The 27,048-nt window shown below is 41.3% G+C and overlaps 1 protein-coding gene across 1 annotated transcript in view; it reads right to left on the bottom strand.

Annotated features, from left to right (window-relative positions):
• LOC144769706 (uncharacterized) overlaps positions 1 to 27,048 on the bottom strand; it is a 335,260-nt gene that overhangs the window by 174,617 nt on the left and 133,595 nt on the right. Inside the window, exons 7-8 of the mRNA XM_078653887.1 lie at positions 18,711 to 18,893; positions 16,069 to 16,200 (exon numbers count right to left, since the gene is read on the bottom strand). Of these exons, the coding sequence (XP_078510013.1) occupies positions 16,069 to 16,200; positions 18,711 to 18,893 (315 nt within the window). The remainder of the gene's footprint in view (positions 1 to 16,068; positions 16,201 to 18,710; positions 18,894 to 27,048) is intronic.

Raw genomic sequence — 27,048 nt, 5'->3', positions numbered from 1 at the left:
AATCGCAAGGTTTAAGTGTAGACAGTGCATTGGTGAATATTGGCAGTTCTGTGTTCAAGGAGGGTATGGCATATGTGGCATTGTCACGAGTTAGAACTTTATCGGGATTGTACTTGATTGAGTGTGATGTCACAAACATTTGTGCGGATCTAGATTGTGTTAAGGAATACAATAGGTTAAGAAGAGAGTATGCGCCACATTTGCCTCAGTATCCTTTGTTTGAGAAACGTGTGGTAGGCCGGAAACGAAGAAATGTGACCAATACTGGGGAGGTTGTAGCAAAAAGACAAAAAGTCAATGAACCTAAAATTACAAGCAGAAACAAAAAGGATTCTGTTGAAGATGTTGTTGGTTTTCAGTTTGAAAACAGTTCTGGTGTCAACTGCTATGCTAATGTAGTGGTTAATGTTTTGTTTTCTCTAGAAAATGTAAAAGAAGAGATTGTGGTCAATTCTGATCAAAGATTTTGCAGTTTGTTAAATTCTGTGTTAGAGAAATGTAGCACTGATAGAAGAAACATAGAAAGTGTGTCTGAAATTCGAAATCTGTTAGACAGATGTTCAGGGCAAACACAATTCTCTCAAAATATTCAGCAAGATTGTCAGGAGTTTTTAATGTATATGCTTGATGTATTACATTCTGAAGGTGTAGATGTAGATCAGCTGTTTGGGCTTTCTTATCAATGGCAGCATGACTGCGAGAACTGTATGGTATCAAGTACTACTAGTGTAGACTCAGAAAGATTTATATATTTAACTTTGCCAGACAGTAAATCAGTCTCTTTTAATAAGCTACTAAAAGCAGCTGATCACAACATGGAGTGTAGCCAATGTAAATCTGAAATGATGTCCACATTATTTATACGAACATATGGCCAGTATGTAATTTTAATGTTCCAACGATGTAGGCCTGATGGAACAAAATTGACAACTTTAATTAAAAATTTTGTAGCTTCGCAGTTGTCAATATCAGTAAGGACTTTTGTAACTGCAGCAATTATATATCATGACGGCCCTTCAATAACATCAGGACATTACACAGCTTATTTAAAGTCTAGAAATGGCTGGTCATTCTGCAATGATTCTGTTTTAATTTTCAAAAAAAAATTGCCGTATGACCTTAAAAACTCTTACCTGGTGTTTTTAAAACCAACATTTTAGGGAAATAATCTCAGGATGTGCTCTGTGGAATTTCAAGAAGTTCTAATGGCTCCTACACAATTTGGCCTTGAGGATAAGTGTAGTTCAGAGACATAACTTCTAACCATAAGACTGGACGTCATGGAGAAATACGTGCACTTTGAATGAGTTCAGAAAAACTGTTTCTTTTTATAAGCTAATTGAAGCAGCCAATCAAAACATGGAGTAGAGGGAATGTAAGTCTGCAATGCTGTCTACTGTTTTACATTGCTTTGTGATTAAAAGTGATGTAGAGAATTAAATAATTGTAGTAGTCATAGAGGTAGTGTAAGTCTGCTTCATAGTAAGCAGTATCAGTGTCATAGGAAATGTAGAACATGACTGAGCAAGAAGGGGAAGATATTACTATTCCAGGATTGTGAAAATGATCTTCAACATTTTAATTCTGAAAGTTGCGGAAATGCCAAATGACGGGATTGGCTTACAAGAAATCCAAGAGTTATAAATGGCTCTGACAAGATTTGGCCTTGTGGAAACTTGTGGTAGAGAGCAAGAAGTCATTTATTGCATGTAACGTGTTTTTAAAAACGATGGAGATTTTCTTTCAGAAAGTGGCGGGCTGAAAGTAATAACAGCACAAAAGAGTGTAAGCTGTTCATAGGACATCCTTTGACGTCATGGAAAGTAAGTTAACTTTAAGGAGTTCTGAATTCTGATTTCTTATGTTGTATGGGTTTTTTAAACACAATCATTTTGATTGTGTTTTTTTTTCCCCGCTGTTACATGATGAATACCTTCAAGTCACTGATTTAAGTGAAATTTGATACATTCTGAGAACAGCAAAAATAAACCATTTAACATGTATAATTAATGTTCTACTTTTTGTACTTATGATATACATTTAGAAATGTGAGGTAGATATGGAGAAACTGAGGCTTCTGTAAGTGTCAAAGTTAATGCTTACAGTGCTGCACTTCTGGGTACTGTTTTTTTTTGAAAACTGAATAGGCCTCACCTTAAAGAAACCTCTTGAAAGGACACATCTTATTTGTATCCTGAAAGAATCATTTAAAATGTTAGACACAATTTTATGATGGCTTTACATCTTTTTTGTGCTGCTATTGCATCACTATTGTGAGACATCAGCAGTGCAAAAGATGCACCATGTTCCAAAATAGGCCTCACTTCATCAGCATCAAGATACTGTTTGTTTAAAATGTATATCTTTAGGATTGTGTAGGGGACGTATAGCAGCAGAGGCTTCTGTAAATCTCAAAGTTTTTGAAAAACTGTTTCTTCTTGAACCTTTTCCCTTGTCTTTTCAAATTTTTAAATACATGTTTTAATATTTTTGAAATGTTTCTTCTCTCTTTTACAGATTGAAAGTATGAAAAAATATTTGAAAAAGTTAACAAGAATTATAAGGTAAATGTTTTCTACTCTTTTAACCCGCAATCCACTGCTGATGATGTCACTGACTATGTCATGAATGATGTAATAAGTGGACATGACTTACTTCATTGGTAGGCCTTCACATGTATTAATGCATACACTGCTGCACTTCTGCGTACTGTTTCATATGCTGAACTACATCTGCACTATGAGATACCTAAGCAAAGGCAACACAGGTGATGTGATTGTGAAATGAGCAAAAGAAACTCCACGTTTTTCAATTACATTACTTGTGTTTTCTAAGTTTATGGATGACATTGTGCAGATGAACTTTAGGTCTGTCTATGGACACAGAAGAGGTCTGGCCGTTGTTCAAGAGTGAAGTGGACATGTTTTACTTCAATGGTAGGCCTTCACATGTATTATCTCCTCTGTATTCTTCAACAAGCATAAATTTGATATGCAACCCTGAGTAGGCCTCATCTTAAACAAACTTTTGGAGAGGACACACCTTATCGTCATCCTGAATCAATCATTTAATCTATCACATTTAACATCTATTAGTTCTACTGCTTCATTTCTTTAATCCTTACTTTCCTGCGTTTGCTACTTCTCTCATTCCTTTCTCTATTACTTAATTATTCTACTCCTTCCAGTATTTTTCTCAGTCCCTCTCTTCTCATACTTCTTCATTATTATTCACTCATTCTGTCTCTATTAATGTTACTGTTTCTGAATGATCTCAAAATTTTTTTTAAACAAGAACAGTAAGTATAAGGATAGGAAACAGACATTTATGTTACAAGAAAGACAGCTATAGGAAGTAAACAAAAGATACTGTTACTCGCAATCCACTGCTGATGATGTCACTGACCATGTCAAGAATGATATAATATGTGACATGATCAGAAGTGGATTGCGGGTAACAGTATGTTTTCTTTACTCCCTGTAGCTGTCTTTCTTGTAACATAACTGTCTGTTTCCTTCCCTTATACTTACTGTTCTTTTTTTTAAAAAAAATTTTTGGTTCGCTCCTGGTTCGCGTACCGGAGTGCGAACTGGAAGCGAACTAAAAGAAATAGAGGTTGGCAGAGTTTCAAAAATTCTACCAATTTTTTTTATAATGGGGAGGTAGTTCTGAAAAGAACTTATTTTTTGGGTTTTTGTTGTTTTAAATTTTTTTTATTATTTTTCTGAACATTTTTTATATTTTTTTTGTTTTTTCTGAACATTTTGTAATTTTTTTGTTTTTTGGGGGGAGGGGGGAAACAAAAATGATTCATTGAAAAGGGCTCAACAGGAGCAACGAAAAAAAGAAGAATTTATTTTTTGGGGCGTTTCGGGCAAACATGATTATTGATAGCTCTCATTATAAGAGTAATGCTACTTTCTCGGTAGCAAAGTGTTTGGTTGCACCACACGCACACTTGCTTTACTTCCCCCATGTCCATTTGAATGTTCGGGATCACCTCCCTCGCCTCTGGTCCCGATACTTCTTTGACAACAGATCTTCTCGCCATTGCCGGGGGATTTTGCTGTTCATCACGAAGCTGGGCAGCACTATAATTATTTGGGTGCCACCTACTCATATGCCTGTGCATTGTATAATTTCCGAAGCTGTATTTCTTGTCAGTGCCCCTTGAAAGTCGATCGTCGCAAATACGGCAAAACACATATCTGGCATTGACTTTTTTTTGCCCTGCTGGAAATTTAAAAAATTGCCAGATGTAGTTTTCTTTTCTATTGTATCTTCTGGGCTCCTCTCGCAAAAACTCAGGCTCTTCCTCCTCTTGCTCCTCTTCTTGATCTTCCTCTTCTTCTATGATTGCTTGAGCAGGTGGTCCTTTCTTCCCTTGAGGAGGTGGGGGTGGTGGTGGGGGAACACTAGCTGAAGCAACAATGGAAGCCATTTCTCTAGAATGTAAAAGGGTCTTTCTCTCACCAAGATGAAAGTCAGAGTGAGGAAAGAAGGAGGGGTTTTCATCATTTGGGAAAAGCAAAAGTTCTCAACCAATGAAAAGTGTTATTTTTAGGTCACCTGACCTAGCCTTCCATCATTATGAAACCAAAAGTGAAATGAACCAATGAAAAGTTTTATTACCAAGTCACATGACCTCTCACGCTCATGTTACGCGCTGCGGAACGCTCCCCGGTTAGCTTCCGGGTCGCTCCGCTTCGCGCCTCGGTCCGCGCCCCGGGACACTTCCGGGTGCGCTAACGCAATACGTCACAAGACGCATTACGCGGCAACGCGATACGTCGCGCTTTCGCGACGCGCCGCGGATCGCTTCCGGGTCGCTGCGCTTCGCGCCTCGGTCCGCGCCCCGGGACACTTCCGGGTGCACTAACGCGATACGTCACAAGACGCATTTCGCGGCAACGCGATACGTCGCGCTTTCGCGACGCGGATCGCTTCCGGGGAGCTGCGTTTCGCGCCTCGGTCCGCGCCCCGGGGCACTTCCGGGTGCGCTAACGCAGTACGTCATAAGACGCATTACGCGGCAACGCGATACCGTCACTATGTTGATTTCTTATCGGTTCGCGGACCGGGTCGCGGCATCTATTTGAGCTAACGGAAAGCTTCCCGGTTCGCGGACCGGGAGCGAAACAAAAAAAATATTTAAAAAAAATTATTAATAAACATATAAAATATATTTTTGTATTTAAAGAAGAATACATTTTACAGCTATAGATATTAGCTTTTAAAAAACCAATGAAATTCATTGAAAAAACCATAGGTTATAGACCATATATAGTTAGGAATTTGCATTTACAAAACCTTGAAAATTCACTGAAAAAACCATAGGTTATACACCATATATAGTTAGGAATTAGCATTTAAAAAACCTTATTTTACTCACACAAAACCAATGAAATTCCATATATAGTTAGTTGTACTAACTATATATCACGCACCCGCAATCCACTGCTGATCATGTCACATATGACATCATTCATGACATGGTCAGTGACATCACTGATGACATCACTGATGACATCTCAAATGACATCACTGATGACATCACTGATGACATCTCAAATGACATCACTGATGACATCACTGATAAAATCTCATTTGACATTAATGATCACATCACTGATGACATCATTCATGTGATAATACGATGAACCTCTTCAGACTCTAATATAACCTTAGATACACTCAGTGTAAACAGACACTCACAGACTGTCACTCATCCATGGAGTTACTTACACACCTAGTCAGTCATGCAAAGAATCAATCACAGCTCCATTTTCACAACTATACAGTTATACACACCTTACTTATTCAAACATATACTAAAACATATTTACTCACTTATACAATCCTGGATACAAGAGCACAATGATCCATACAGCCACTCACACATTCACTGGCTCTTATGCACAGTTATTTATATATGTCAACTCTCACATGTACTGTATTTTACATATGTACTTACTTTGACATGTAGCACTGAGATATCTATTCACTCACCAATACAGTCATGCACACAGTCAACCACCCATACAGCTGTTTCCACATGCACTTTTGAACCCATACATCTATGCACAGAGTCATACACCTCCCAGCCACCCACACACACTCTCAGTCTCCCATACAAATGCTTGGGCAACCAATCAATAACCCATATAGTTACTCATATAGCTACTGATCAACACATGCAGCAGTTTACAGAACAACAGACATAATGATGCACAAATTAAGACAGTTTAGTCACTAACCCATGCACTCAGTGAGACACATTTAACCACTCACTCATACAGTCAGTCATGCACCTACTAAATCCTTCATCCAGACACTTATACATCCACTCATTCTTAAATATGTAAGACATATTTTAACTTTACAGAAAAATACAGTCACTGGATGTTGTCATCAGTGATGTCATCAGTGATGTCATTTGAGATGTCATCAGTGATGTCATCAGTGATGTCATTTGAGATGTCATCAGTGATGTCATCAGTGATGTCACTGACCATGTCATGAATGATGTCATATGTGACATGATCAGCAGTGGATTGCGGGTGCGTGATATCTAGTTAGTACAACTAACTATATATGGAATTTCATTGGTTTTGTGTGAGTAAAATAAGGTTTTTTAAATGCTAATTCCTAACTATATATGGTGTATAACCTATGGTTTTTTCAGTGAATTTTCAAGGTTTTGTAAATGCAAATTCCTAACTATATATGGTCTATAACCTATGGTTTTTTCAATGAATATATATATATTCACTGAAAAAACCATAGGTTATAGACCATATATAGTTAGGAATTAGCATTTACAAAACCTTGAAAATTCACTGAAAAAACCATAGGTTATAGACCATATATAGTTAGGAATTAGCATTTAGAAAACCTTATTTTACTCACACAAAACCATTGAAATTCCATATATAGTTAGTTGCACTAACTATATATCGCGCACCCGCAATCCACTGCTGATGATGTCACATATTACATCATTCATGACATGGTCAGTGACATCACTGATCACATCACTGATGACATCATCTAGTGTCTGTGTGTTTTTGTAAAGTTTAAATACGTTTTACATATTGAAAAATGACTGGATGGATGGAAGACTGAGTGTGTGTGTGGCTGGCTGGGAGGTGTGTGACGCTGTGCATATCAATGTGTACTTGTATCAGTGATTGTATAAGAGAGTAAGTATGTGTTAGTATATGTGTGAAAAGTATGGTGTTCTGTGTTTAACTATAGATGAGGAAATCGAAGTGTGATTGATTCTTCACAGGACTGACTAGGTGTATGAGTGCATATGATAGTGTTCTAATAATAACTGACTGTATGTATGAGTAATTGTATGGGTGAATGAGTGAATGTGTGTGTAGACGTACGAATCAGTGAGTGCGTATGTAGTAACTGGTATTGGTGTGTCATGATGTCATCAGTGATGTCATTTGAGATGTCATCAGTGATGTCATTTCAGATGTCATTAGTGATGTCATCAGTGATGTCACTGAAGTATGGTGTTCTGTGTTTAACTGTATAGATGAAGAAATGGAAGTGTGATTGATTCTTTACAGGACTGACTTGGTGTGTGAGTAACTCCATGGATGAGTGGCAGTGTGTGACTGTCTGCATAGGTGTATGAGTGCATATGATAGTGTTGTAATAATAAGTGACTGTATGTATGAGTGATTGTATGGGTGAATGAGTGAATGTGTGTGTAGACGTAGGAATCAGTGAGTGCGTATGTAGTAACTGGTATTGGTGTGTCATGATGTCATCAGTGATGTCATTTGAGATGTCATCAGTGATGTCATCAGTGATGTCATTTGAGATGTCATCAGTGATGTCATCAGTGATGTCACTGACCATGTCATGAATGATGTAATATGTGACATCATCAGCAGTGGATTGCGGGTGCGCGATATATAGTTAGTGCAACTAACTATATATGGAATTTCAATGGTTTTGTGTGAGTAAAATAAGGTTTTCTAAATGCTAATTCCTAACTATATATGGTCTATAACCTATGGTTTTTTCAGTGAATTTTCAAGGTTTTGTAAATGCTAATTCCTAACTATATATGGTCTATAACCTATGGTTTTTTCAGTGAATTTCATTGGTTTTTTAACAGCTAATATCTGTAGCTGTAAAATGTATTCTTCTTTAAATCCAAAAATATATTTTATATGTTTATTAATAACTTTTTTTTAAATATTTTTTTTTCTTCGTTCCCGCTTCGCGAATCGGGAAGCTTCCCGTTAGCTGACCTTGATGCCGCGAAGTAGACCGCGAGCCGGTAAACGTTTCTTTACCGCAACTGCCGCGTTAGAAAACAACATCGTGACGCCTCCCGTCCGCATGACGTTTCGCGTTGTCGCGTGATACGTCATATGACGTGCTACGTTAGCGAACTGGTACGCTTACCGAGTCGCAAAGCACAGGTTTCTGGAAGCAAACCGGGAGGCCCTGCAAAGCGCTTAACGTAAACACAGCAGGTCATGTGACTTGGTAATAACACTTTTCATTGGTTCATTTCACTTTTGGTTTCCTAATGATGTAAGACTAGGTCATATAATCTAAAATGAACACTTTTCATTGGTTGAGAACTATTGTTCTTCCCAAATGATGAAAATCCCTCCTTCTTTCCTCACTCTGACTTTCATCATTGTGAGAGAAAGACCCTTTGTTACCAGTGAGCAATGGCTTCTTTAGTAGCTTCAGCTGGTGCTTCCCCACCACCTCCACCACATCCAAGGAAGAGTGGACCACCTGCTCAAGTTATAATTCAGCAAGAAGAGGAAGAAGAGGAACAGGACGACGAGCACGAAGAGAGGCACTTTTTGCCTGAGGAGCCCAGGACGTCTCACCGGAAAGAAAACTTCATTTGGCAATTTTTTAAAATTCCCAAAGGTCAGAAAAAAGTAAATGCAAGATACGTAACTTGCCTTATATGTCAAGATAGACTGTCCAGAGGGACCGACAAAAAATACAGTTTCGGAAACTACACAATGCATCGCCATATGACTAGGTGGCATCCTAACAACTACAGTGCTGCACAGTTTCGTAACGACCTAGATAATCTCCCTATTATGGCCAGAAGATCTGTTGTACCGGAAGTAACGGGACCAGAGGGCAGGGAGATGGTGCCAAATATACAAACGAGATTTCATGAAGTAAAACAAGTCTGCGTATATTGCAGTGGATTCATTTGCTACGGAGAAAGAAGCATCACTCTGATCAACAGAGCTATTGACTATCATATGCAAGTTTGTACGAAACGCCCCAAATAATAAATACTTTTTTTTTGTTTTGTTGCTCCTGTTGAGCCCTTTACAATGAATCGTTTTCATTGCCCCTCCAAGAAAAACCCAAAAAAATATAAAACTGTTCAGAAAAATTCAAAAAAAAGTAAAAAAATGTTCAGAAAAATAATAAAAAAAATATAAAACAACAAAAACAATTAAAAAAAAAGTTCTTTTCAGAACTACCTCCCCGTTATTAAAAAATTGGTACAATATTTGGAACTGTGCCAACCTCTATTTCTCGTAGTTCGCTTCCCAGTTCGCTCGCCGGTACGCGAACCGGAAGTGAACCAAAAAATTTATTTAAAAAAAAGAACAGTAAGTATAAGGGAAGGAAACAGACACTTATGTTAAAAGAAAGACAGCTATAAGGGAGTAAACTAGAGATACTATTACCCGTAATCCACTACTGATGATGTCACATATTACATCATTCATGACATGCTCAGTGACATCATCAGCAGAGGATTGCGGGTTTTTTGGCAACGTGCCTTATCCACGGTTTAATAACGCTGCCTTTTGCTTTATATAAGTTTTCAAATTGTATGAAATATATACCAATAGGTCGTTATGAACCTTTAGGTAGTGCTTTTCTTCATGAGGTCTGGTCGCTTCCATACACATACAGATGTTTCAAAGATGATCAAGAAGTTTATCTGAATGGAGAGGAATGCACTGAGACGCCAGATCATTCACTAATGTGTAGGCACATACAGTTACACGGTTCATGCAACAAACACCGACCAAATATGGCTTGCGTGTTGCAAGGCACGCCAGTTCCTGCTATCATCCCCACGTTCAAGTTGTTGGAAAATGGTAGTTATTTGATGCTCAATAATGAAGATTGTTCTGGGTTAATTAAAAGTATTCCTTTTATTGTAACAGTAAGTGAACGGGTTATTTGCTGCAGAAATGTTCTATTTCCTCCCACACATGAACATAGGGAGTTTTCAATCTGGCCACAAATACCAACCTTGGGAGCAGATTTCAATGGCATGGCAAAAATAAGAGCTCTTTTGTCTCAGAGAGAGGTGGCCTTGAGTTTGGCCCGTGAAACTTTCGTGCTTCACATAGCGAACACCCGTACAGAGGTGCAGACCCTTTTCAATACTGATTCGCCTTTCCATTTCAGCAAGATGGTTCGGACTATCTTTAACGCGTCCTCCACAAAGGCCCTGGCGCACTTTTTTAAAGTTGTTACCAGTGGTCTCGTGACTTCATTTGAGAAAATCTTTGGAGTCATCCCTGCTTTCTTTCATTCTATTTTTTCCACTCTGCTTCGTGGATTCCCATTTTTACTTGCATTACCAGCGGACGCTCTTGTGCTTTTTTACATTTTTAAATATGGATGTCCCTCCTGTGCAAGCTCCCGCCCTGCAGCTGCTGACACTGTTCCGCAATCGCATGCTAGAATATTATGGCACAATGCCGTTGGCGATATTAAGCACGGCATATGGATTATCTTTTCGATTCTCCTACTTCACCTGTGTCCAGCCTGTATTTCACTGCCTGACCTGTGATTTCGATTGGGCCATTGATTTGTGTCTCTGCGGACCGGTTTCTCCTGACGTCGACTTTAATCAGCTGATGACTCCTATCATTACTCACGAGTTGGTTTGTCCTGGCGAAAGGATTATGGCTGTGGCATTGATGCATGGACTAATTGGTCCCTGGAATTTACTGGCGGCAACACAGTCTTTCTTGGAACAGTGCTTTCTTGAAAACCCACCGAGCTGTCCTCTGATGGTGATAGAGGATCCGGTGCTGGGAGAGCACGTATGTTCTTTTCCGCTTTTAAATTGGATGGCTGAACTCTTTTCGGATGAAGACGGTGACTTCCTATTGGAGGCTGTTGCAGCTTATTTTGCATACACAGTTATGTCATAGACCTTTTTCATGTTTGATATGCTGAGTACTAGCATTTCATTGACAATTCATTGACTTATTTGTCAAGTTTTTATTATTTAGCTTGCCTATTGGCTTAAGACTCGATAAAGTACTTGGCTGTTTTATTTTTCTTTAGCATTAAATTTTCCTAGTTTTTAATGTTTTACCTTGCGGACCGTCCACATATAAAGTTGCAATCTGCTCTCATGAGATGGCACTTCTATTATCTTATTCAGTTCGTTTCCGGATCATGGGGAGGTGTCATCTAGGTCCTGGATATCTTTACACCGTGTTAAGTTAGCATGGGCTCATTACTGGTTTAAACGCCATTTTTCCTTTTTTGCAACTTCTGCACACGACACTTAGTTGTTGCTTTAGCTTTCAACCTAGTAGTTCATCGTGGTTTACATGAGAATAATATGTTATTGCTCTACTATCTGCTTTGCTTGTTAAACTATATCTGTACAGCGAGTGCTGAAGTTTCAAGAACAACACGATACAGAATTGTTATGAGGTCTGATCTCCACGACGGATGTATGACGTTACAACGCATGCTTTTCCCACGCATGCTGTTACAACGCAGTTTTTACAACGCATTCCATTACAACGCATAGCGCTTTGGGGTGCTGGATAGTGAATAGTTTAATTTACTATTCCAACTCCAGTCCCCGTGGACACTAGGGAAGGTGTTGGATAGTAAATTAAATCTATTCCCTATCCTAGAGCGCCCCCTAGCGCAATGCGTTGTAATGGTTTTCGTTGTAAAACCTACGTTGTAATAGCACTGCGTGGTAAAAGTTGCATTGTAATGGATGTTTCCCCTCCACGACTTCATACTCATAACATAAGTGCAGCTTCTGCCAATTCTGGGCATGAGGCGGGTTTTATATTGCTTTGCCGAACACACATACACAACAGTTGATGCGGTTCACATGAAGAGAGAGCTGGTGTATGCTGATGTGATTCCTTCAAATCTAAGACACTAAAGTATGGGCACGCCCTAAACCAACACAAACAGACCTTCTTAGCAAATAATATAATATGTGTATTAGGGAGGGTGAGATATAAGCAGCCGCGGGCCGTGGAGGGAGTTACGGTGAGGCAGGGAGGCGGGGAGGGGGAGGGGCAGGGTGGAGCCCTCTCCACCCTGCCCCTCCCCCTCCCCGCCTCCCTGCCCCACCGTAACTCCCTCCACGGGCCGTGGCTGCTTATAAGTGTTGCTAACTCTTATTCATTTACAGCATGTTAACATACTGTCACCATTCGCTTTTTATGTACTAGTAACTATGCTGGTAATTTTGCTACTGATAATATGTGTACTTGTATTATCTAAGAGACTACGCCTGAGAAGACGGCATTAGTAAATAAACATTTCAAATACACATGTGTTCTTCTTAACTCCATGTTCTGGTTTCTAAGAAATATATAACGACCGACTGTTCATGAGTTCCACGTATCCTGAGGTACTATAAGTTCATATTCTGGAATGTCTAAACATTGAGAGTTTGTTATATCCAATGTGACACTGTACCTAGCTTGCTAAGGGGTTTTTGATTACTAAGGTGAGTTTTGGGGCACCCTAATTCGCCGAGGTTCCAATCCTCTGTCCACAGTTCTGTGTGAGAACAGAAACCCTGCGACAGGGGCACCCCCGACCCTTGCTGGAGCTTCATCACACTTGCGATACAACTCCAGCAATGCGCCACCTTTACGGCACAGATACATCACGCATCTGTGCTGTTTTATTATTATTATTATTATTATATAAAATTTATAATGCGCTCAGTTACCCGGGAGCATCCCGGCGCAGAAAACAGGAAACAGGAGAGGCTCAGTTCGATCACTACAGTGGAAACAAATGAGTCTTCAGAAGTTTCCGAAAGAGTAAGATCTTGGGCTCTGAACATCTAAAAAGTATACACAATCATCAGAAACCAATACTTTTTAGTTACTTTTTTGCCAGCATTTTCAAAGCCAATAAGACAGCCTTTCGTGTAATAAAAATAATTTGTGTGTACACCACCTCTAAATAGGATTTGTGAATACCTGTGCCAACATGTGTAGAATTATTGGCTTTGTCTATGTTTGTTTGTAAACAGCGATACTCTCGATCAGCACAACCACTGGCCTGACAGTTATAATTTACTTCACTGGGAATCTCTCAATTAAGTACTAATTACATTTTTCCCCTGCATTTAAACCAAAACAATGACAGAGAAACAGATTGGTATTTTTGCATTAAAAACAGTCAAAACAGAAAACCTGGTGTCTTTTTTGTAATCGCCGCAGTACTCCAAAACCCTTCATCGCGAGATTTCAAGTAGAAATGAGGCAAAGGCAGAAGAGAAAAACTGCATACATTTTCAACAAGTATCGCCTTCTTTTTAGGGTTAAAGAAAAGTTCAGAGTCACAGATTGCTTCTCACAGATGCATCAAACAACCACAAATGCATTTCTTAGTCTGTGTACTGTGACACTCCTCCTACAAAGGACCTTGAGTACACAACATGCCCACTGCCATCCAAACCTGGCCAGGTTAGTAGTTCAAGAGATGGTGTGTTGTGGAGTTTGGGTAAATCTGAGGACTAAACTGCAGTGTATTCCCCTGGTCCCCCAGCTTCCTCCATCAGCGCTGTTCTTTCATCAGGCCATTAGTTTGGTGAAGTAAATAGGTTTTTAGTTTGACGGGTGCCACTTTGGCACTCTGCTCTCCCGTCACAGAAGGCTATTAAAAGTTGATTAGTTGTTGAAACAATAGAAATAAAACATTTGATTTATGGAGAATTTCAGCCTTTTGGGAAAATAAAATGTCTCCTTCAATCTTTTCATATTACAGCTGGTTTTACACACAGTTGTTGTTAGATTAAATATGACTTTCTATTTGTTTGCTGTTCTTTATCACTCTCCCAACCCTATGCCCCAGCGACTGAAGTATTTCAGGAACATGGAAAAATGACTTTCTATGATTTCAGCGAAAAAAATACCAATAAAAAAGTACATGATGAAAAAAATTGGACATACACACAAAGGAAGAAAATAGCCTAATAATAAGAAACACTCATCACATATGTCCGTAACAAGACACTGAGATCGATGTCAAGCCCCATGATGCGCCGCATTGTAAATGCAGCACACCATAGGTGACGGAACAGCGGCACAGAATGACTAACACATCCCTGGTGATGCGCCAGTCATCATAAATCTATCCCTATGCTTCTTATCTTGTTAGAGATGAACCGCCATATGTATCATCAAAGTTTTTTGCATTTCCTAAATAGCGAACTTTAAGGAATAAATAGTGATTCTTTACCATTCCTAGTTTGCGATGAGCTATTTGCTAATTACAAATTACCCATTCATTTCCTTCATTTCCATAGGGCGGTTGGACTCACTTTTAGCTCGAACGGCTGAATGGATTTCCACGAAACTTGGCAAAATTGTAGGGACTGGTAGCCCGATGTGCCTTTGCTATGTCTCAAGATATATGCTCCAGTGGTTTTTACGAAAATTAACTTTGAAAAATATATATTGGGCTACATTGGCCTATATATATGTTGGAGCCCAAATGTAGCCCAATGTAGCCCAATGAAGCCCAATGAAGCCCAATGTAGCCCAATGTAGCCCAAAGATGGCCGCCAGAGACAAAAAAAACAAATGTAGCCCAAATATTAGCCAGATGTAGCCCAACTATAGCCCAGTGACAGAATGACCAATCAGCTTCGCAAACCTCCGTTACGCGAAGCGGAGCGCTGTTACAGATATATATCTTTTTTTGAACGTTAATTTCTCAAAATCCACTGGAGCACATATATTGAGACCTAGCAAAGGCACATCGGGCTACCAGTCCCTAATATTTTACCAAGTTTCGTGCAAATCCATTCAGCCGTTCGATTATTATTATTATTTTTATTTTTTGCCCCGCGGGGCCCTTTTAAAACCTTCACATCAAACCTAGGGGGTCAGCGAGGATCTACTATGCCCCCTTATGGTCATTTGCCCCTTCGCTTTGGCCTCCTCTTGTCTCTCGATCCTACCGAGAGACAAGATGGCGGCCGCTACGGACTGTTTGGAATGTTTACAGACGCCGGAGAACCAATCAGCTTCGCTTCACAAAGCTCCGTTGCGCGAAAAGTATGCGTTCTGGAGCGCTGCCCGGTCCGCTGTTACAGATATATATCTTTTTTTAAACGTTAATTTCTCAAAATCCACTGTAGCACATATATTGAGACCTACAAAAGGCACATCGGGCTACCAGTCCCTACAATTATGCCAAGTTTCGTGCAAATCCATTCAGCCGTTCGGGCTAAAAGTGAGGCCAACCGCCCTATGGAAAACTCAATGTTAAAAACACGTTTTGGGACCCCCCTTTTTTCTCGGCCCCCCCTTGACAAACCCCCCCCAAATTTCCAGGGGCTGCTCAGAAACAAAATGTTCCATTTTCCAGAAACTTTCAGCCAATTCCGTCCACAAACGCCAAAGTTATTAGACATAGAATTTTCAAAAATCCCATAGGGAAAAAATCCTAACTATATATACCTACTGGCGACCGCCAGTAGGTAATATATATATATATATATATCGAAATATATATATCGAAATATATATCGATATTTTGTACAACTAGATTTGTAACGACAATATTGTTTCTCTATATATTTTTGTACTTACCTGTTTAAGGAGAAGGAGTCGATATTTTTGCATTCTATATTTTTTCATCAATATTTTTTAATTCTATATTTTTTACATATGTTTTTTACATCGATATTCTGTCAGTGAACCATAGATGTTTTACCTAGAGTTACTGTGCCAGTCCCATGATAACAGAAAGTAGAGAATTCCGGGCATTTTCCAGCAACAGGTTTCTCAGTGCCATTCCCTTGATAACACAAACCAGATTGTTTTGGGCATCTCACAACAGCAGCTTTCTGAGAGGAGCACTGATCCTCCAGTGTACTGATGCAGGAATAACATTCCTGATCGCCAGGGACAGAAGCACTATTGCCTGAAAGGAAACAAAAGGAAACATGTTGGTTATCATCCCAAACTATTATAGCATGTTTATATCAGCGACACCCAAACACAGAAACACTAAATAGGAAGAAGATAGATGGACAACATGGTGGCCCTAATGTTAAAGGTCCATACAGTGAATTCTATTTCCCAGGCTACATATAGAATTGGTACCAAGATGTGCACTCTCATTGCTGCAGGACTTTACATCCACATTAACCTTACAAAGGTCCACAAAGTTGCTTTCTATGACTAGGTGTGGCTTACTGCTGGAAATTCAGTAATATGTCATTAAGAAACAAATCTTTGTAGAACAGGGCAGAAACATATGGTTCACCTTTAAGTAACATCTATTTATTCTCCAGACTAGTTTGATGCTTCTCATACATTCCTGGTACTGATGTAATTGCATCACTTTCATTATGCATCCTACACAAGTTCAATCAAAACTGTTACACATGGTGTCTTAGAGAATATGGTCCGAATAGACAACTATTCACAAATCCATTGGTTCAAATTTGTGATTGAAAACGTTTTGTCACTATGTGTTCTAGTATACTTTGCGTAACAACTCATTCCTCATCAACCAAAGCACATCATCTCTGAAGGACACTTTCTGTTTCAACTGAGGGATTTCTGGGAAATGTGTAGAATGTCAGGTCCATCTTAACATGCCACAATGTTTCGCAGGGCTCCAAATTGTATCTGCTGAACATTCAAACTTTGCAAATGAGTCACTTAAAAACATTTTCTTTGAGTTATATCCTCTAGCAAGATGTTTAATAAGTATTTGAACATTGGAATGTGGAGCACTCCATTAAATACAATGGAGTGCTCCATGCTTCTACTGGCTGGTAAAAGCCCGCAAAGCAACATTCCAATGTTGTTTTACAAAGGCCCTTCAGAGCCGGAGTGGAATAAAACCCACCCGAACTCCAAGAGGTCTTTGTTTTATTTGTTAGAACATTCTGCCCTCTAGTGGCAGAATGTTCTAATAGCCTTATCGCCCTCCGTAGCTGGGCAATACCGGCCATTAAAGTCCCACTCCCTTGTTAAAGGCCCTTGTCTTCGGCTCGGGCCTTTAACGCTGGAGCGGGCCTTTAATGGTCGGTATAGCCCACTACGGCGGGCTACAAGGCTATAGTAAGGCATATGCTTGTTTTCCATAATTCTGTGTGTGCGACAGAACCTCTCCAGAGACTCTTTTCTTCAGCGATCATGTAGGCTTTATTCCACACTAAACTCATGCAACACAGCAAGGGATCTTACTGTGCTGTATTGCGTGAAAGGAAGAGAGCAGACATTCACCATATTTACTAAGATACATCTGCTCTCTCTCTGTGCTGGCACACTTGTGGCATCCTACAGGTAACCTTCCATCATACCGCAAGGGTTCATGCATTGTGGTCAAGCTAGCTGATGTGCAGGAAGAAATACCTTCCTGGATAAACACTATTCTTCAAGGTTTAATCTCTTTGTATGTGTGATGCAGAATGGAGCACACATACAAAGAGAAAGCAACATGTAGTAGTATAGATATCTCGCTTTGTTGTGCAATGGACCATTCTGGCGCTAGTTCAGGTTGACTTGCTGAGGTAAATCCTAGTTTATATGATTTGCGTGGCTTTGTAAATGTCACCAAAGCACTTGCACTGCCTTGCGTCGACTTATGTGGTGTAAGGACAATACAAGTGCTTAGTAAAACTGGCCCTAAATACTTAAAACCTATACTACTAGCAATGTCGGAGTAGACCTGATCCACTTTCTTGATATTTGTTAAAGGTTTTACTCTCTGAAGAAGTAGTACCATTTTTTGTTTATGATAACACGAAGTTCATTTGATTTACTTTTCAGTTACTCATATTTTAGTCTAGTGTCCATATAAAGTAGGTAAACAAAATATTATAATAATCACTTAGTTATACCACAAAGTCACCTAATGCACCCTGCTTGCACGAAAGCTTAATTTCTATTACAATCTACGTTTTGTTAAAAGTAGATGATTTTAGAATGAACTGTTGTAGCTTGTGTTTATTTGTTTAATAAATATGGCGTGAACAAAAGTATGAGTGTGCTTTAAGTCTAGCCTTGTTATATTTTATCAAATGTACAATATGTAAAGACACCTTAAAAACTATTTGGTTTAAGCTACTGACACCATGTTTTAAGTTGACATTTATGTTTCTTATATATACATGAATATAAATAAAGAACATATGGAGATTGTAGCAATCTAGAAATGGACTAAGACAATGAATTCCTTCCATACAGTAGTGCTTAGCTCTGTTGGACCTTTCAGCTTGAGTTAACTTTTCTCTAGTTGAGTTAGACCTGCATGTTGAGACGCCATGTGTCGGTTCTTTAACTAGTTTTTCTTCACTGACATAAGTCCAATTAAGAGCCACAGTTAATGGCCCTTTTATAAAGGAGACTAGTTAGGCATAATCTAATTGTATTTGTTTTTCGACCATGTAGGAATTTTGTAGCTGCAAAGAGAATTACCAGTCTGGTTGGCTTGTGGCTTGTGCAAGAAGTCTTCAGTCACCAACATATTACAGAGGTCTTCAGAGCAGGCGTGAAGTTTGTGACGGTCATATGAGGTGACAGATGAGTCTGTGGAAACCGTCACATTGCTGATAGTGCCAACGTCACACCCCCTTATTGTCGCTGACACATTTTGTTTACCTGATGTAACAGAAAGACAAGGGTGAAAAAACAAACATCAATGGAGTGGATAGCAAAAAACAGAGTCAGACATATTCATTATAGGATAGGAAGAAGAGATAACATTTTTTAACCAAAATCAACACTAGGTTTGTGCACCCCGCCCTTTTACCTACTTGCAATAAGGCAGAATTGTTAAGGGCAAAGGCAAATAAAAGTGATCACACACACACGCACACACACACACACTGAAACATATACCTACTGGTTCTTTCTTGAGCGGTTGGTGCACTCAACATACTAGTTGCCATAGACATACTAGACAGCAGATCTAAAAACTGAAATTCACAGGAGTTAAAGACTAGTGGGGCCATTCACAAACTATATTTCATGCTGTTTTTCCGGTGGCGCTAGTGAGCAGCAGCAGCAGCTGTGAGCAGCAGTAGCAGTGAGCAGCGAGCACGGCAATCCAGCCTACGCCGGCCCCTGAGTGCCGAGAAAGCTGAGAAGAGAAGGAGGGTCGGGAGACCCGAGAAGCCCGAGAGGCAGCGGAAGTCGCGGGAGAGCTGCGGGCCATAGCCACCTTGCAAGAGGGACCCAGGCGACCCAGGAGAGGTCAGGCAAACTCGGGCAAACTCGGGCAAATTCGGGAGAAAATTCGGGAGAAAATTCGGGAGACGTTTACATCCACGCCTGCACCCACGCCAAGCCAAGCCCGAGTCCGCTCAAATCGAATTAGGACTCCACAGTGCCCCCCCCCCGCTCCCCCCCCTTCCTTGGCTGGGGGAGGTCGAGTGCCAAGCGGTAGTGGCGGCGACAGACTCCCTGACCCTTGGCTCCCTTGGCTCCAGAGGCACTTGCTGAACAATCGGGCACCCAGCTAATCGGCTCGCATCAGACAACAGCAATTTCCTGCGCTTCCTATCCTGAAGGGAGGAGGATAGAAGGAGGACAGAAGAGAGCAGAGGCAAGCAGAGAAGCGAAGCAGTGGGCAGGAAGTGTCGATGGAGTAAGGTGAGAGTGCAGCCCCGCAATAGTTTCACCCGTACTCACCCGTACTCATCACTGCCCTCTTGCATTTGCTCCGGACTGCCAGCATCGTAGTCATTGCCCACAGACTCACAGTCCACAGCGGACTCCTTTAGCACTCCCCAGGTATCAGTAACAACCCACTGTGACCAACAGCTAGCCCCAGGACCAAGTAGGGCTCAGAGGGGCTCAGAGAAAGGGAGTAAGGAGTCGCTCAAGTCAGTAGGTGGGCACCACCCTCACCCTGCCCTGTGCTGCGCTGCGGGGGAGTTCAGGGGAGAGACAGCCTGCAGCTCAGTGGACCAGCACAAACTGGCACAGACCGGCAGACGTTCAGCGAGGAAAACCAAACTGAAGTACCAGGCACAAGGACGGGGGGAAAAGGAAGAGGGAGCCAAGCGAGCTCTCCCACTAGCTGGCTAAGAATTTTACAACCTCGCCGTCTATTCCTCACACACTGCTGTGCTGTGCTGACCCGTACTGACCCGCATTGGACCACGGCAAGACGCCAAGCCCCTAGTACCCCCTTATTAAACTTCAGGCGGGCAGGGGGGCAAGGAGCCGAAAGAAGTGGGCCCGAGCCCCAACCGGGGAAAAATGAGATCAGGAAGAACGAGACACCCGGTGGAAAACAAAAAGCCCCCCAAAAAACTAAAGAAGTCAAACGCAGAAGACAACCCTTCAGGGGCCAAACCCAGTCTTAGGGAGAGGTTGGTCTCAGTACCAACCCCCGAAATGACATCAAATCTCACAAGAAAATCGGGGCTCCTAAAATTCTTTTATCTAAAGGATCCTATTGCTGCAATTTACGCGCTAACAGTTGAGGCCAGCAACTTGCCAAATCCTATTTTCCCAATTAATGTACTCTCTACACCGGATAAATGCCCGCCTAACATGACGGATAATCAACAAGGGCCAAATGCCCAACCACAATCCAAGGGCCCCACACCCAAGGGAAACTCAGCGATTGTTACTGCACAAGTACATCATTCAAACCCCTACTTTGCTGAAACCCCAAAGGACATTGTGGACATTGTGGCTGACCCCATCACAAAGGACAGCAGTCCGAATATAAAGAACAGCACAACACTTACCGATCTGGTGGAAGTAATGGATCTCAAAGGACCAACAAGGCCTAACGAGGGACCGGCAAGCCACAGCAATTCTCCTTTAGCATCCTCACGTGACGGAGATCCATGGCAAAAACCGCTGTTTTTATCGAACGACTCCGAACTGGAAGAACTAACGGAGAGAATATCTACGTACCTAGACACTCAAGGTAGAGCACTACGAACTGAGCCGAGTCTGAAAAATCAGTATCCGAATCTAGGTTTGGCGATGTCTACCCCACGCTGCACAGTGGAAAAAAGAATTCATCATAACCTTACTATAAATGACAGCAACATCATGTCAACAAATCACTCAAATCAAATCGCACCAATAACCATTTCATCAGGTAGCTCGATGGACACAGATACCAATGAGTCAAGTAAGACACAAGGAGATCAGCCGTCCGCATGGATCAAGACCTTATTAAGTTCTTTAGATGAAGCCATAAAAGTCCTGAACTATCAATCAAATAAAATGGAGGTGCAGATTGACCTTATCACCTTAGTGGCGGGCCATATCGCGGGCATAAACACAAAAAATGGACGCACTCTCATCAATAGTAATAAAACAGGGGAAAGCAGATGCCGACACCGGCCCTAATAAACAAGAGTGTTATTGTGGTTGTGGTCTCATAATTGAAAAATTAGCAAGTTTGCCGGCCATCCTGATGGATATCCTAGGGGAGGTAAGACACTCTCGCAATCCGGCTGAAAAAACAACCAATCTTACTTTGGAAAAACCACACGCTCTCCATAGGTTACGCACAAAGGAGCACTCAACCAGCAACCACCAAAAGGATTTAGAACACAACCCGAGGGAAGTGTGGCCAGAAAGATCAGCACAAGACCTGGAAATAACACAGCTTACCCAAAAATCCTTTAAAGAGGAAAGAATAGAAACCAAGAGACAAAAGAAAAAGGCCAGGAAAGCTAGATTAAAGTATAAATAGCAACAAAACACAGAACTAGGCAACTTGTTTCCGATCTTTAAAGTAAACGCCCCCCAGGAACCCAACTCCACCTTACTGACCACACCGCAAGGTGGCAAGGAGGGACCAAACCAGCTGCCAGACAAACTAGACACCCAAATCCTCTTGAGGGACGGAGAATCAAGGCAGAGAGCAACAACAATATCCGCCAATCAATCGTGCACAACGAATTTCGTATCAGCTACAGCCCACAGTGACCAAAGAGAAACAAGTTCAGTCTTAACGAAAGACCACAAACCAAGGCAAAGAACCATCGACTCTACCCATATCATTGATAATGGAGGCCCTGAGTAAATAAAGCCCACACAAGCCATGGGAGAAAACCCTGGCACACAAAGTCTGTCCAAATCGGTCAACCATCAGGGTCCGATTCCCCCCAGAACACAGTTCAGCCCCATGAAATTGGTAACACCTTTAAACGAAAATCTGGGAGGAATTTCAGGACCAAAGTCGAACGCCACACTTGCCCGCATGTGCGTCAGTGTTTCGGACAATGAGCGCACCTGCGCCCTATTCCAAATGCGGCCCAATCCTTTGCCAAACGAGCATTACAATCCTGGACAAAATCAAAGCACAATAACTTCGACAAAGCCAGTGAAAAAAGATCAGGAACGAGACTCCCCCTCCAAAAGTAGCAACTTTAATGAATCCACGAAGCCTCAACTGACCAAAACAGGCTTCCCGCAAGTCTCCAACGAACTCTCCCATCACCCTGAATCTCCATATCACAAGCTAATTTTTATTCCAGAATATCCATCAAAGGGGCCACAGGATATTCTTAATCGAGGTAACTTGCTAAAATTGTTTCATGAAACACCAGCACTAAGGGAGATAACATCAAAGGATCTTCTGGTTGTCGAATTTCAAAGAAACCGTCACACAGACTCTGAAGACACCGTCACAACTTGGGCCTCAAAGGCCATCACAGATAAGATATTCTCCACAAAAGACCATTTCGAAACATGGGGAATATCGATTGTACGAAAACACGCCCAAGATATCCATTCCCGTTACAAAAAAGTACCCGCAAAGAAACAAAGGGGAACGGAAAAAAAAAGGCTCTCCCTTCTCCTGTCTACTAGGAGCACGCACTACTTCACCAGTTGCATCAAGTTCAATGGATGAGGTAATCTTGAAAGTAAACAAGCAATCGACCAGTCAGCAAGGCCGGGACAAAATGGATTGGTCCTGGATTCCCACAGTCTTGAGTAATAAGGGCCCCTAACATGGAGAAAACATTTTCAATGACTTCATGCAGGAGGGAGGAAATGCAGAGTGTTAAAAAACCAACAAACCTTTCTGTTTGTTCATGGAACGTACATGGCTTCCAAGAAATGGAGCTGGACCATGACACACAAGCCTTCTTTTCCCAACAAGACATAATCCTGATTCAGGAGTCATGGAAACTATCACCTACAGTAATACCAGGATTTAAGGCCCACCACATCTTGGCAGAAAGACTCTCAAACTTTGGGCACCCCCGGGGAGGCCTATCAACACATATAACTCAAAAATATAATTGGACATCGGAAGCATTGGACGTAGGTCTTAATTGGGTGCAAGTGACCAGAATCACAGAAACTCTGACAATTGGGCCCGAACAGTGGCAAATCATAATTCTCAACGTTTACATCCACCCAGAACGAAAGTTACACCAAGAAAAACAAACAAGCCTAACGTCCCTGATAGAACTGATGCAAAAAACCTATTCAGGATGTCCATTATTAATCTCCGGGGACTTCAACTGCAACCTAATCGGCAACAACAGGGCAAAAGGAAACATGCCACCGTCCAACGGAGGTCCGAGGTTAGTCTCCAACCTAAGAGAACTAGGTCTGACGATTCTGAACGGCAACATGAGGGGGGACAGGCCGGCAGGTATTACGTACCTGTGTGGAAGGGCCCACTCAACAATAGACTATACAATAGTAAGCGACGACCTAGTTGCAGGCATCGAGACCTTCCAAATTGCTCAACGGCCAGAAAGTGACCATTTCCCCCAAATAACTACCTTAAACACCACGCCCACTTTGGCACAGAACATGTCTTGTCTACTTCATCAAGCATCCAAATTCAACCTAAAGAAATTAAAATGGCGAGGAGAAGGGCTGGAAAAAATTCGGTCCGCCGTCATAGCTCGAAAACTTGAGTTAGGGTTGCAAAAAAAGGAAGATCTTGTAAAAAACTGGGAACAATTGGTCCTGGACCTTCTCCATAAATTTCCAGCAACATCAGGGATACAGAGCAAGTCTACCCTCAAAAAGGAGCCCTGGTTTAACATGGAACTAAGAACAAAAAAAAGGAGGGTAGCTAAAGAGGCCCGAGATCTAGCACGACAAAAAAGACTGGGCTTACAAACAAACAAGGGAGACTTGATTGAAGCCAGAAGCGCTTATAGAAAGTCACTGAGCATCGCAAAAACCTCCTATAAGGAAAAGATATGGAACAAACTCCTAAGTGCAGGAAAACAACCTAACAGTCGTGACTTTTGGGGCATTATTAATGAGCTAAATAAAGGATCAAAACTCCATCAGGAATTAGGAGTAGGAGCCGATGCTTGGTCCCAGCATGTACAAACCCTATAATGCACGACAACAGCAGGCCTCTCGCATGACATAAGGCCAACAAATTTAATTGAGGATAATCTGACGGGAATTAACAACACAGGTAGAACGAGGGACGAAGGGGGGTTCAAAAGAGGAGACGGTATTCCCGGAATTAACCACTAGAGGAGAACTCTGTAAAATCATTACAAGACTAAAAGCTGAAGGAGCACCAGGCCCGAACGGGCTGCCCAACGCCATCTTCAAACACGACCCGGAATTCTGGGCAGACATCCTAATGCCACTTTTCAATCTCATTTATAATGATGCCCAGGTACCTGCGTCTTGGAAGGGTAGCGTCATTCACCCAATATTCAAACATGGCGATCAGCGTAATCCAACAAATTATAGGCTTATATCTTTGATGGATGTAGAAGCAAAGCTTTACGCCTCCTGCATCCTCTTAAAGCTGCAAGACTAGATTGAAGAATCACACAGAATCCCTTGGTTCCAGACAGGCTTTAGGCGGAAAATGGGAACAATCACCAACCTAACTTGCCTGTCATTACTAACGGACAGAATGGCAGCAAAGGGTGCACGGTTGTACGCCTGCTTCGTCGATATTAAATCGGCCTTTGACAGAGTCAACCGAGAGCGTTTATGGGGCAAACTACAGTGCTGGGGGATGCCGACCAAACTATTAAAGGCAATAAAAGTTTTATACCAAAATACATGGGCAAAGGTGAAATTGGGAAACGGAGCTTATACCACGAGGAATATACCAACGCAACAGGGTCTAAAACAAGGTTGCGTTTTAGCACCCACCCTTTTTAATCTTTTCCTTTCCGACCTCGCAAAAGCGCTGGAGACGGACGAAGTTCACCCACCATCATTGGCAAATCACCGAATTCCTTGCCTGCAATATGCAGATGATATAGTATTGCTGAGTAAAACCCCAATTGGCCTACAAAGAGCTCTACACATACTAGCAGCATACTTAAAGCAAGAGGGTCTGGACATAAGCAAAGAAAAAACAAAAGTGGTCCGTCTGGTAGACCCAAAAAAGCTAAGATACACATGGATGGTGAACGGGACAAAGGTGAAAGAGCAAGGGTCGTACAAGTACCTCGGAATTACAATATCTCAGGTCGTTAAACAAATGGAGCATAAAACTATAATACGCGCAAAAGCCCAAACTCTAATTTTCGCTTACCGTCTACTAAAAACAAAGATGGACTGTCCAAATCACAAACATCTGCTGAAGGTTATGTCGGCACAAATTTTACCCTCTCTGTCTTATGGTCTAGTCACCTGGTGTGGCAAGGAAACAGACTTACTAAATGATCTCGAAACCAAAATCTACAAAGTGGTTTTTAATATTCCTAGATGTGCCTCAGCCTCGCAAGTTAGGCTTGATTTTGGTCTGCAAAACCAGAAATACAGGAGCATGAGCGGCTTCGTAAAACTGTGCTATAAACTTAGATCTGCAGACCCGGAATCCATGGACTGGCTAAGCTGGGAAGTTATAAAAAATCAAGGGGAGACCGGAACCCCGTGCTCCTGGGGAAACTATCTGAAAATCTGTGTAAAAGAGCTGGAGTTGGAAGCCGCATGGGAATCCGCGACGGATAAAGCAAGCATAAGTAGATTGGTCAACATGGCAGCAAGGAAGAAATCTTTTCATGAAGACAAAAGGACACTACTAAAACGGCGGCATGGCTGGACCATTATCAATTCCTTCAAAGCAGGATCACCACACGCTTACTTAACCTCCCACTTCAACGTGCACTTAAAAAGAGCATTTACCGATTATAGGATGGGCATGCACATCTCGAAGGATCTATTACCATCCTGGAAAGGTAACCACCAGACTGAGCAATGCAGACTATGCGGTTACAAAACAGAATCACTAGCCCATTTTCTGTGTGTCTGTCCGGCACTTATGGCACAACGGCAACGACTGTTAAAAGGTATTTGCAATGAGCTAAATATCCGCACCTGCAGACAAGCAGTAACTTGCTGGTTGGGAGGGAGTTCTATCATTATGGCTTGCCGGGGAACAAAATTCTTGGCAGAAGTGAAAACATTTTTGAGCCAAGTAGAACAATGAGAAGGTTAAGAAGCAGGACAACAAGGCTGCCTTTATTTTAAAGATTGGTAAAATTCGTACAAACAACAAAAACATTTTTGATATTCCAAGACAGCAGGAGTATCTCAGGAAGAAAGTTTTAAAACATTGCTCCACACTATTTTTTTTAACAAAGTAGGAGACTTAATTTAAGTGAACATATTTACATTTTGTATTATTATCTTTCATGTGAAAATTGTAATAATTTTAATTAATTATGCAATAAACCTTTTTGACTTGACTTGACTATATTTTGTTGTCCGCATAGGAGTATTACAATAGTACTAACATACACAACATTCTGGTGGTCTATGCCTCCGCCTCTCCTACGATTTCTGGGCAGAGGTCATCACCCCAACTGCAAAGATTTTCACAAAT

Source organism: Lissotriton helveticus, chromosome 7 (assembly GCF_964261635.1).
Source record: "Lissotriton helveticus chromosome 7, aLisHel1.1, whole genome shotgun sequence".
NCBI classification, from domain to species: Eukaryota; Metazoa; Chordata; class Amphibia; order Caudata; family Salamandridae; genus Lissotriton; species Lissotriton helveticus.
The sequence above is the reverse complement of the archived record's forward strand: the minus strand, read 5'-3'. Positions and strand labels throughout refer to the sequence as shown.